The 13,072-nt window shown below is 36.1% G+C and overlaps 2 protein-coding genes across 3 annotated transcripts; one reads left to right on the forward strand and one right to left on the reverse strand.

Annotated features, from left to right (window-relative positions):
• LOC122062122 (RNA polymerase sigma factor sigE, chloroplastic/mitochondrial) lies at positions 1–4,915 on the forward strand. The gene is made up of 7 exons (XM_042625781.1): positions 1–164; positions 241–342; positions 1,147–1,911; positions 2,015–2,161; positions 2,577–2,813; positions 3,653–3,916; positions 4,439–4,915. The coding sequence occupies exons 3-7, from the start codon at positions 1,207–1,209 to the stop codon at positions 4,634–4,636; spliced, it is 1,551 nt and encodes a 516-aa protein (XP_042481715.1). The 5' UTR covers positions 1–164; positions 241–342; positions 1,147–1,206; the 3' UTR covers positions 4,637–4,915.
• A 3,986-nt stretch (positions 4,916–8,901) lies between these two features.
• LOC122062123 (MYB-like transcription factor ETC3) lies at positions 8,902–11,093 on the reverse strand. 2 transcript variants are annotated; one of them, XM_042625783.1, is made up of 3 exons: positions 10,722–11,093; positions 10,493–10,577; positions 8,902–9,298 (listed from the first exon to the last, which is right to left on the reverse strand). In XM_042625783.1, exons 1-3 carry the CDS (start codon positions 10,771–10,773, stop codon positions 9,172–9,174), a joined length of 264 nt encoding a protein of 87 aa, XP_042481717.1. In that variant the 5' UTR covers positions 10,774–11,093; the 3' UTR covers positions 8,902–9,171. The 2 variants fall into 2 exon arrangements, with proteins under 2 accessions (XP_042481717.1, XP_042481716.1); XM_042625782.1 differs by having other exon boundaries at positions 10,493–10,580; positions 10,722–11,082.
• Positions 11,094–13,072: the final 1,979 nt, after the last annotated feature.

Genomic DNA, 13,072 nt, shown 5'->3' on the forward strand with positions numbered 1-13,072 from the left:
AGAGATCGTTTCTTCTGCTCATCTGCTCGCCACGTTCTCCTGGCTCGCTGGTCACTGGAGTGACTGGACCAGAAGTTACGTGTTCGCTCTTCAGTGCCTCCTTCTCTCCAACGATCCAGAGTTCCCGAACCGTCGATTTCCAGGGAAGAGTGGTTGTGGACAACGTAATTCCTGTGTTTATGATCTCTCTATAAATTTATTTTTCTGTAACCTCTCCGAATCCTTTGTTCTTGATTTCAGATACTCTCTGTAATTCCTTCCCCCCAACTGCGGATACTTTAAAAAGCTCACCAACGAGAGGAGCATCGGATCGATTCGTTTTCCTCTCTTTCTCCTTAACAGGTAACCCACCATTTCTGCTATCTTTTGCTTTTAATTTATACTATCTTTTGATGAATTCAAATATTGCCTCTGATAGCGTTAGAGGTCTCATACTTTATAATCTTTGTGCTTCTCTGATGTTTTTTTTTTTTTTTTTTTTTTTTTTTTTTTTTTTTTTTTCTGAAAGTGCTTCTCTGATGTCACTTTGAATTAAAAATACATAAAAGGGTCGTTTGGGATTGTTTTCTTGGATTCAGTAATGCGATGAATCCAACTAACAGCGCAATCAATATTTTGGTTACTTTACTCATCCGATTTCTGTCTATTTGGGCAATCTAAATTCTGGGTAATGGTCCATACCACAAGATCAATCATGGGTTTTTGTCGATTTTTGGTTCTAATTGGTCGATCTGGGTTTGGTAAAACAGAGTGATGAACTACTGGTTTCACCATGGATGTGGAATGAAGGGCTGGACCTGTATCAATTTTCTGTTCTATTGGGATTTGTTCAGCAGTGAAAACCAAAGGTGGATGATAGAAGTTCGATTTAAAATCCAAATGTTTCTATCATCTGTGTCTTGATTCTTGATCTCTTTCCCCATTTTGAACAAGAAACACAAATGGCTTTGGATTGGGTAATGCCCAATTGTTAACAAATCTAGAAGTACTTGGCTTATGTTGATCATTCTTCTTCTTCATACCGATGATGAAGGATTGGCAAATATTCATGTTTGTACTGGCGAAATCAGTAGAGGAAATAATTTTACTAAACCTATTTTGTCCATAATTGACATTCAATGTCTGAATAAACATTGGTGTTTGCAGGATTTGAACGGTCAGATAAACCCTTATCCTCCACTTTCCCTTTTGCCTACACATCTTGGCATGGGAGTTGTGACTGTTTCCAGTTCAGCTTCTCGCACAACACTAGGCTTGAGCACAAATTTCTCAACCCACAGGTCGCAACCAAAGAGACCATTGATCTTGGCTTTCAAAACAGAAAAAACAAAGAACACAGCGTTGGTGGCACCCCAAGAGTCTATCCCAATACCTATTGACACTTCGGGAGAGCAACAGAAGAGACGAAGAAGAAGCAACAAGCCTCGTAAGAGAGTTAAAGCTGTATCTACTGATGAAGCTTCTCCTTGCACCATAGACTTGGATTACAATGAAGCCGCGGCCAAACTCGAAAACATATACAAGCTTACTGCCCCTGCCAGTATTTCTGATGAAGAAGATATTGATCATGTGGTTCGGAGGCATCGCCGAACAAGGAAGAAGCTGGGAGAAGGTGATGAGAATGTTGGCAAGGAATCAAGTAATTATGTGGTGAGGAACACTAAGAAGAAGGAGAAGCGGTTGAATCTTGATAAGAGAATCACATTGAGAAGAAAGAAGGACAAAGAGTTGGTTCCTTTGAGACAGGTAAAGGAAGACACCAAGGACAAGAGTGGAGACATTGAGAGACTTGTTAGGGAGTATTCTAACTCCACTGATTTTGTAAGCTTGGATTGGAAGAAGATGAAGATACCACCCGTTCTTCCTTCTTCGGAACACGCTTGGCTGTTCAAGTTAATGCAACCTACGAAGGTGAGCTTTTCATTATGTCCTTTAAGTCCCAAGTTAATGCGAATGTGTTTAGGTTGTGTTATTTGGTACTGAATCCTTTGTTATATTTGCCTTCTTATTGCAGGCACTTCTTCAATTGAAGGAAAGCATCCAAACAGATTTGGGAAGAGAACCTACTGATGCTGAATTAGCGGAGGCAACAAATATGACTGTAGTTGAAATGAGAAGACGGATGGAAGTTGGTCAAGCTGCACGCAACAAGCTCATCAAGGTGACCCTTTCTCTGTATATCTTATTCCCTTTCAATATGTGATGCTAAGTGCTTTAACTGTAGAATAGACTTCTAGATCATCTGACATTTCTTTTTAAGAAAACTAAGTTTGTAAATCGGACATATTCACTAAATGTGCTTGTGTGCATCTTGGTGTTAAACTAGTAACTCAATTGGTTGCTGTGCAGTTTCCGTTCAAATAATAGTATCCACACTCTACAAAGAGGGATGGACTATTTTGTTTCTCCAAAGGATTATAATACTAGAAAGATTCCTTGTCTATTTTCTGATGCCTCAAACTGATATAGGATCTCTGATTTAACATGACTACATTTTACTAGAACTTCATTCGGGGCTTTGGTGGCAGAAGCCGTGTGATAGAAATATTAATAATCAATATCAAAATTTGTTGCAGCACAATTTGCGCCTTGTTCTATTTGTAATTAACAAGTACTTTCAAGAGATAGCCGATGGGCCAAAATTTCAAGATAGCTGTCAAGCTGGAGTGAAGGGTCTCATCACTGCGATCAATCGTTTTGAGCCGAAAAGGAGGTTTAGATTATCCACCTATGCTCTGTTTTGGATCAGGCATGCTATCATCCGTTCCATGACCATGTCAAGTTTCACACGTGTTCCTTTCGGACTTGAATCGGTATGCTTCTTTTGACTCTTTAACTCCTTTTTCATGCTATTTGATTATCTTTGTCATGGAACACCATATATTAGTATGCATTCTTGGGGTTTTACCACCAAGGCCCGTTTTCTTAAAATGCAGTCAATGGAAGTGATGTAAAAACAAAAAACTTATTCCACTGTGCTTCCAACTAAACACCCCATTGAGAACTTTCCCTTTACCAGTTTACCTTCTACGACAAAGTTAATTTAATTTCACTTTATGATGCAAATCAATTAACTTCTCTTCTAACCAGCAGGCATAGATAGTTGCTTACAGTCATGCTTGGAGAATTTTCTGGTCTCTAATTCTCTTGGATAAATCTAAATGCACCTGATTGATATATTTATATCAGTTTTTCTTGACGAAATATTTTTCATATATGTGTCCAATTTTCTTCTTAGTTTCTGTGCAAGCCTGTACCATATACATGAATTGGGAAATTTTGTAGACTAATCTATGACTTTTGGGTAATGTTCATGCTGCATTTTCATTTTCCCTGCCATTTGTTTAAACTGAAAGTATTTTCGGAGGAATTGCCTTGAAAGGAAAAGGGAATTGTATAGGTCCCTAGAGACTACAAACTATTTTAAATGAAATGCAAAACCAAAACTAGGGAAACAACCCCAAATTTTTTGTTTTCTTATTTATTTATTTATTTATTTTTCTGGATATTGTTTTCCATACAAATGGAACCTACAATTCTCCTTCAGAATCAAAACTGTTAGTGATATCTTTGCTTCCCATGAAAACTTGTCTTCATGAGATGGAAATTCTGGTGAACAGAGACAGGTAAGATCAACTATTTATTTGTGCAGATTCGACTGGAGATTCAACGAGCCAAACTAGAATTGTTGTTTGAGCATGTGAGGCTTCCAACAGATGAAGAGATAATAAAGAAAGTAGGAATCTCACCTGAGAGATATTATGAAGTCATGAAGGCTTCAAAACCCATCTATTCTCTCCATGCAAGGCATGCTACCACACAGGAAGAGTTCATCAATGGCATTACTGATGTAGATGGGGTGGGAGGGGATAAACGGAGGCAACCTGCTCTTCTCAGGCTCGCTCTTGATGATGTGGTAATTTTCTTTCATATTATCCTCGTTTGTAATTTTGTCAATAATTTTGTCGAAATCAATGCTTTTTGTTACAGTTGTTTTATTTTTCATTGTCATGGTTAGGAAATCCCAAGAACTAGACTGTTGTCCAACCTCTCCTCTGCCTTGATTGGGTAATAACTGAAAGGCATACCATTTGATCCATCCTGATATTACTAACAGTCCAGTCACTTTGCTCTTAAACAATATACCTTAGTAGCTGCACCAAATTTTACTCAATTTGCTCTTGAATGGACAATTAAGATTGGAACTGCTGGCATCAATTATAATGAACTACATTTTTTCGTAGTAGGGGGTTTCTTATGTTTGTGAGTGGTGCAGTAATATTCTTCTGCATCTCTCGCTTCCTTTTAGTCGAAAGGACTATTGCTTGCATCTTAGTGACAGAAGTGCCTTACTGCAGTATTTAAACAGTCACAGATTTTATTGTTTCTAATTCATACATTTAAAGTAATGCGTGCTCTCTGCTTATCCTTTTCCCAGCTTGATTCTCTCAAGCCCAAGGAGAGCTTGGTGATCAGACAGAGATATGGTCTTGATGGGAAAGGTGATCGAACTCTGGGAGAGATAGCAGGGAACCTGAATATCTCAAGAGAGATGGTCCGTAAGCATGAAGTAAAAGCTCTTATGAAGCTAAAGCACCCAGCTCGAGTGGACTATCTTCGCGGATATATTTACTGAGGGTGACTGAAAACTATGATTTTCCTATTTTAATCCTTGATGGCCTCTGTCGCGTTCTGGTCCCAGTTCATCTCTCTTCTCCATTGTATAATTCTTGTATAATGAAGATTATGTATCATAGTCCCATTTTCACATTTACTACATGAACAAATAGATCTCATACTAGATTACTCATAGAAAAGAAAATGCTTGTAAATGACCATATATATATATATATATATATATATAACAAGGAAAAGTTCATTATACACTATAAAGATACCCATTGACATTTTGAGACATCTTTTGTGTGGGTGTAGCATTTTTGTCAGGTTTGTAATTTTCAATCTCTTTGCGTTAATGAAATGAAATATTTTTAGTTACCTATCAAAAAGAATTTAATACAGAATTTTAATTTTTTAAAGAATTAAGTTGTCTTTCACCCTTTAGAGAATGGTGATTTGAATGTATGATTGGGCTCCTATCTCATCACTAACTGTCATTTCCTTTTGTTCAGAATTAAAATTACACCTTGGTAGGTTAATAGAAGGCTCTGTTTGACTGCAAGGGAATAAAAGGGAAGGAAATGGAAAATTTTTAAACCTAAAATGGAAACTTTTGTAATCATTATCACATGTTGTATAAATTATTCAAATTTTTTACCATATTTAGTAATAGTACTTTTTATCTAATTTTTATTTACTTTTCAAATCCAAGTGATTTGGATACAAAGTAAACTGAGTTTTTATAACCAAATATGGAATGATTAGAAATTAGTGGTATATTCATGTGGGGGAATGAATACAAAAGTTTCTGTTTTTTTTTTTTAAGTCTAAAATTTCATTTCTCTTCTCCTTAATTTCCCTTGCAACGGTGTAGAGCCAAAGGAAAGAAAGGGTGTAAATTTGGCCTTGAAGGCCCAAACCCACCCTGACCTAGCTTGAGCCCAAAGAGGGCTGAGGCTAAGATTTCTTACCTTGAGGGTGGGTTAGGATTGAAAAACATTGGCTCTATGTTAGGGTTGGGTTGTGCTTAAATGGCTGAAACCTAGCCCCGGCTCGGTCTAACCCATAGTTATTAAATTCAGATTTAGGAATTATTCGGATTAATTCGTTTCATTAATTCAACGATTCGGTCCAAATATCGATCAAAAAATCGGAGATAAAAAAATTCGACTTCAGATTTGGATTCTGAAATTATTCGTTTACAAAAATAAAAAGCGGACAAAAAATTCGGATGTTATTTTTAATATTTGCAATACTTGTTTCTTATTATCTATCAATTATCATATGAACGTAACATACAAATGATATAAAAAGTAAAATTTTAAATTTTAAAGATAAAAATATTATATTTAGTCTCCTTTTTTCTTCCAAACTCATTTCCTATTACTCAAATAATTGAATAAAAAAAAGAAAGACTGAGAGGGGGACTGAGCACATATTCAATTAGACACACGTCACCCACCATGCATGTTTACCTTAAATACTAGAGAGAGAGTAACAATTGTAAGACTTAGTCAAACCAAAATGGAGTGAAAGATTTTATTATTATTATTATTATTATTATTATTATTATTATTTTGTAGAAGTGTGAGAGATTACCTCAGGAATGATAAGCTTTGTTGGTTTTTGTTAAAAAAAAGAAGAAAAGTAACATTAGGATAATAAATGCATAATAATCACACTACTTTCTAAAGGCTTATTGACTTATTCAAGATAAAATTAAAAAAAAAAATTACATGGGATAAAATTCTGTTATAATTCGGATGAAATTCGGTTCTGCCGAATTATTCGTGAATTTTAAAAAAAAATCTATAAAATTCAAGAATTTTTCAGAATTTTTTATTTGATTCGGATTCGGATTGAATTATTCGTAAAATTCGGTAAAATTCTGTTCAACCAAATTATTCGAGTTTAATTCAGAGAATTTAATAACTAGGGTCTAACCCGACCCTGATTTTAACTAGAAGTGCATGATAAATACCACCAAAGCCTAAGACTCCAGAGGAAATATTGTGAAGTACTCCATAGACAAAGTATGGAAAGATATTTATAACTTCCCCACTAAGATCTATCTCCCAACCGTCAGTAGCTAGATGGGGATGTCGGTCCTTTTCGAGTTTGAATTTGTTTATTTGGAATCTAGGTTCTTCTTTCTTTTTTTTCTTTTTGATGATTTATATAATACAATTTAGGGCTATCATCTTATCCTTTTATTCAAAATAATGAAATTTGGGTCATTAATTCTTATGATTAGGTGTCCTAAACATCTATTTTTGTATTGCACTACATTATCAAAAAAAAAAAATTGTGTTTCACTTATAATTTTAATAATGCATTGATAATTTGATCTATTGGTTTGGTTTGGTTTGGTTTTTATATATATATATATATATTATTTATTCATGACCAATTAAGACCAGCCCGGCCTAATCAGAATTAATTAAGGTTGGGTTGGATTGGGTAGGTATAAACCTAATAGAATTGAATTAGACCTAGATTAAATTTTGGGAACGTAAGATTCCACTAGGGTTTTAAAAAATTCAACTTAACCTGACCCTATTTCACCCGTAAACGAAGGATTCAGATCTCTGAATTTATTCTTGAGAAGTAAAATACATGCAGACACTTTAAATAGCACTGCAAGACAAGTTGACCTTTGAACTGACCCTGGAGTATTTGGGCTCTTATGTGCTATAAAGGTACTGTAGAATTACGGGGGTGACCCTCTTGCGCTTTGAGGATGAGAGAGAGAGAGAGAGAGAGAGAGAGAGAGAGAGAGAGAGAGAGAGAGGGCTTTAAAATTGGATAGGATCTTTTTTCTTATAGTCTTTTGTTTTTTTTTGGGTAATTCTTCCAAATAGAGTCTGTATCATCTTGAACGGTGTGAGATGGATTGAGGTAGTTATCTGCAGGGGAGAGGAGCCTTGCTCGTTCTAATCTTGATAGAGTGGCTAGTTCCATTGCTGATGATATTCTTACTTTGCTTTGTTCTTTTTTTTGTTGGTTTTAGATTCATTTCTCATCTATCTGATTTGGAGGGTCACTATTTAGCCAAGGGAAGCGTTGTTTTAAGAATTTGCATTCGTGCGCTTCTATGACAACCCCAGCCCTCCCTATTGGATGCTTGGGTGTACCCTCACATTGACCTCCTGTATGTGTAAAGCCCACACAATCACGTAGTGTAAGATGGGTTGTAGGGGATTCAAACACCTATCTTCGTAGTAGACGGATTTAGATCCTCTCCAATTCTTAATCATGCAATTCTTGTGCAATCCTCTCTGTGTGCAGGTGACACTTGTACATTTTCAAAATCCAACAATTATAGAAGTTTGGGGTTAAAATGGATTTAAATTCCAAAAGACTTCTACAACCACTAGATTTTGAAAATGTACAGAAATTGTGTGCACAGAGAGAATTGCTCGATTAAAAATTAGAGAGGATCAGGATCTCCTTTAAACTTAACGTTATTCTTCACAAACTAGCAGTTAACCGTTGCACGAAAGTACAGGCCCCTATGCCCTAGGAAACTTGATCCTTCTTTTGGCAAGTCATTCAATTGTGTGTGCTTAATAATTTCCCCCCACCTGGAGTTCTTCCTCCCAAAAATAAAATAAAATAAAATTATTTGTGCATTTAAGATATTTTTTTGGTTCAAGGATGGGTAGGAGATCATACTTATCATCCCTTTGAAGGCCTAAAGTCCTTACATTGTTAGGTGACATCTGTGGGTTGGGTTGGGCGAGTTCAAATTGTCTGCAGTGAGTGGTAAGGTGCAATGAGTAGGTTTTTTTTTTTTTTTTTTTGTAGGTATGGAGGGAAGTAGATAACAACCAGGAGACTCGAACTTGAGACCTCCTGGTGAGCATGGGTTTTTTACATACCACAGCTCACCAACTGTGTTAAACAATTATTGTTTTCGGACAGGTAAGAAAGTAGGTAACAGCCAGGAGGCTTGATCCTTTATTCAACATGATGCGTGAGCAGTGAGAACCCGGCCGTTGGATGTTTACTGCACCTCACCACCTCACTGCAGACGATTTTTTCTCCCGACCATTGATGCTCACCCCACCTCACCGCTTCACCGCGGATGAGTTTCATACTGGTTAGGCTGGGAGTGGGGTAATATCACTCACGTGATTACTGATCATCATCTCACATCAATCAGTGATTCAGTATAGCTTTAGGCCTGTGAGAGTCGAAGAGGATAAACAGAACCATACAAGGGATACGGATGAATCTAAAAACAACCAGTCCTTGGATTGAACTCAGAATCACCAAAACTATAAATCAAAAGGGTTGACTTGCGGTTTCAAGAAATTATATGAGCTCACAAACCCATTACAGAATGGATAATGTGATTGAGAGAATGTGAAATTTCCTCCCTCCTTTAGAATTCCCCAGAACCAAACAGATAAGATTAGGGGTAATACAATGACTACAATAGAAAAAAAAACAAAAAAAAAAAAAACCAAAACAAAAAAAACAAAAAAACAAAAAAACAAAACTAAGAATGAATGGAAAGAAGAAGCAGAGAAAATGGAAACTACTAAACTAGCTTTTTGAACTCTGAGATTGTCTCTCTTTTCTTCTACTGCCACCTTCACCTTGTTTCATTATCCAAAACCTCTCTATTTCTTCTGCTGTTCTTCCTGGAATACGCCCTGCTATCAAATGCCACCTTCACCCAACCAAACATTACCATTAAAACACACTTTCATATTCTCATGTAAGAGTGAGAGAGAGAGAGAGAGATGGTTATTTTTTGTTGTTCACTTGTGGGTTTCTTTCTTTCTAAGTATTAATTAAACCATGACCTCAAAGATTGGAATCTAAGAGCCTGACGGGCTCTTTTTGTTGTTTTCTGGTTTTTCTTTCTTTTCAATATTAACCCATTAAACACCATTAAACCATGACCTCAAAAGTCGGAATCTAAAGAGACCTGATAGTGTTTTTTTTTGTTCACTTCTGGTTTTTCTTTCCTTCCAAGTCATAAACCATTAAACCATTACCCCAAAGGTAGGAATCTAAAGGGCCCTGATGGATTTTTCATTGTTCACTTCTGGGTTTTCTTTCCTTCCAAGCATTAAACCATTAAATCATGACCTCAAAGGTCAGAATCTAAAGATCCCTGATGATATTTTGTTGGTCACTTCTGGTTTTCTTTCTTTCCCAGTATTAAAACATTAAACCATGAACTCAAAGATCAGAACCAGAGAGTATAGTGTTAAATTAAAATTAGATCTTTTTTGGTTTCTTCTAAATCCAAAAGTTGGGTAGGTGAGTTATAGTTAGCCACGTGACATCTCTCACTGCAAGTGACCTCTCTGTGTCCAAAACAGTCATCAACACCATTTAGGCTTGGCTGGTTTACCATCTTCCTCCTACCTTGTGAACTGCTAGTTCTGTCCTTGACTTCTATAATTAATTTCATAGTTCATATATATACTCCTAATGGTTCACAACCTTTCAAACAAAACCCATGAGATATAGGTGGAGTACATTAATTAATCCTAACCCACTAGTCAAGACTCAAGACCACTTAAGACTATTGAGGTTTTATACAGAAGGCGGAAATAATAATCTCACATTGGATGTGAATAGTTCGATATGGAGACTTATATGGTACAATTTGAGCAGTTGGACACCATCTCCTTAATGGTCTGCTTTCGAGGATGAGTTTTACCTACAAGGACTCTTAGACCTAGTACTGCAAATGTCTTTTCTTTTGTTCTCTTCTAAATTTTATTTAAAGGCTTAGGATGAATAGTAACACAGTAAGGAGATAAGTGCAATCAAAACCTCAAAACTGGTTCTTTACAAACAAGAATAATGGATTTAATAGTAAAATTGTTTGATCAGAAGTTAATCTTACTTGTCTCCGACGAGTCTATGCATCCTATAGATGAGATCTTCTTCTTGTTCTGTCATGTTTATGACTTCCCATTCAATGCTACTCACTTCTGTCCCAACAAATTTAAGAAAGAACAGAAAGGGAGAAAAGGAAACATAAAACCCATTAAAGTTTAGGTCAGGAAATTAAAGAAATAAAAGAGAGAGAATAAAAGGATGGCAGATTAGACTAGTAGACAGGAAGAACTGACCTTCAGAAACATTCTTGACTGTCTTGGCTTGCTTCCGGCGACGTCTGTCCATGGGTCACAGCAGAAGCTAATATAGAGGAAAGAAAAGGGAATATTGAGAAAGGAGAGGATGAGACTGGAGAGTACTTTGGTAGAAATCTCAAGATGTGTAGTGGATATTTGTAGGGGGACTAAGGAGTAAGGAGTAGTAATGTGATTCTTCCCTTTTAATGTTTCTTGGTCAAGTCACAATAGGATTTGTAAGGGTTGAGAAATGGTATTTTAAGGGTACTCCCAAATTGGCAAAACCCCCATAGAGAGGGTTGGAAGAGCCACAGTAAGGACAAAGTAGGGAGTAGCAGTGGCCACAGACTGTTTCTGTCAAAACCACCAAAAAGAGGAGAAAATTGTCACTCCCATAAACTCACTTCTCCTCCTCTCATTCTTTAATTACATAGTTTCATTATTTTTCACTTTATTTTTAAAACTATCTCTTAAGTACATATTATATAATTATTAACACAAAATTCATCTCTTTCTCCTCCTCAGTCCTCACCATTGTTGGAAAATTGGGGTTTTCAACTCTGACTCATTATTGTCAAAACCTTGTGTTAAGTTTGTCTTGAATTCTTGACCCATTTTGAAGATTGATCAACTCCGATATATTTTGGTGGCGATCCGAATGGGAAGTTTACTAAGATCTTTGATGGAAGCAGAAGGTATGGTTCAACCGGATTGACCGTGACCCGATGGGTTGACCCATGACTTGGAGTATATAATGTGTTGTTGTCTTGTTGAGAAAATCATTGTATTTTGGGGGTTTTTCGAGCTAGGGTTTCAGGGCGATTTTTCTCGCCGATGCAGAGGTGTAATCTTTCATCAGCATAGTGAAACATCTTCTTCTTTGCCAGAGGACATAACACACCACACCGGTGTGTGAACCTCATTAAATCTCTACGTTGTGAGGATCTATTGTCTTTTTATTATCGTATTTTTCTTGGTGTTTGCTCTAACACCTTGTGACTTGAGTGAGTCATTTTTTTTATGTGTATATTTTCCTTCGTCTTCTCGGAGTGAGGAGGAATTGAAGCTATAGTTGCTTCACATGTAGGGAAACAAGGGACTAACATTGACGAAAACAAATAAAAATTTGACAGTTTAGTTTAGTTATGATCAAACTTATGGTCTATGAATAGTATACAGGCTACAGCCAAATAAAAAATGCCAGACTCTGGCAAAAATACCTAGTCAGTGAAAAATAACAATGACTCAGACTTGGTTGGTCATTTTTTAAACCTAGACAAATCTTCATGACTCCTGAATTCTTTTCTGATAAAAATTCAGGGAAAAGAATACTATGTGGTCACATGACTACAATACCAATGTTTGAGCCAATACGAACGTGTGCGTAGACATCCAATCAGACAAGTAATGACATCTTTTCACAACATCCTATCTGGAGATGGAAGGGACGGCAACTGGGTAGCATTCTTTTTCTCAAAAATTAATTAAAACAAATATGTTGTTGACTGGCCATTTTGGATTAAGAAATTTCCGGAGAAAAAGGGTCTTTGGAGCAACAGTTGGTGGTATGGAACGACAGGTACTACCAAACAGGCACTTAAAAAATTGAGTTGACTTGTAGTTGTCGTCATTACATAGTGAAAAAAAAATCCTTTACCATACAGATAGTATAAAGTAAGAAGATAATTAATCTCTTTTGTCTATATGTGTTATAATTTAAATTCTCATAGATTCTTAATGGAATTAGTTAAATTTCAGATTAAAAAAAGGACAATTTGTTTGAATAGAACAAACAATTTAATTTCAAGTGTACTCCATTAAGTCAGATTGAACAGCCAAAACCCATGAAAAAAAATAAAATAGTACTAACAAAAAGGAAAGGAAGAAATTAAAAAAAATAAAAATTTGTGAGGTTCTTGCTCTGCCTAGTGCCCCAGTATCAAGACATTACTGTCAGTGATGAGTTGATGACTCAGGAGTATTCGATATAATCATTTTGTAGAACTTTTTAGTTCTGCAACTTTCAAGTCCTGAATGTCTCAATTGTTTACTTCGATGAATGCCATTATTATGGCTTTGAACCTTTGCAACCAATCTTTCTCCTTCAATACCTGTTGGCTTGATCTGACTTTTGGATCTACCAAACAGATATAATCTGCCATTGGGCATTGGATCCTTCTTCCCTACGCCGAGCTTGATGGTGTTTTACAGAGTACAAGTTAAATTAGAGAGAGAGAGAGAGAGAGATGGTCCCTTTAATTCAAAAAAAAAAAAATCTCTTAAATTATACATAATAAGGCAAACCCATAATGGCATGAAATTTTTTTTGAACCATTAGTGAAACAAAT

Source organism: Macadamia integrifolia, chromosome 14 (genome assembly GCF_013358625.1).
Source record: "Macadamia integrifolia cultivar HAES 741 chromosome 14, SCU_Mint_v3, whole genome shotgun sequence".
Classification (NCBI taxonomy): Eukaryota; Viridiplantae; Streptophyta; class Magnoliopsida; order Proteales; family Proteaceae; genus Macadamia; species Macadamia integrifolia.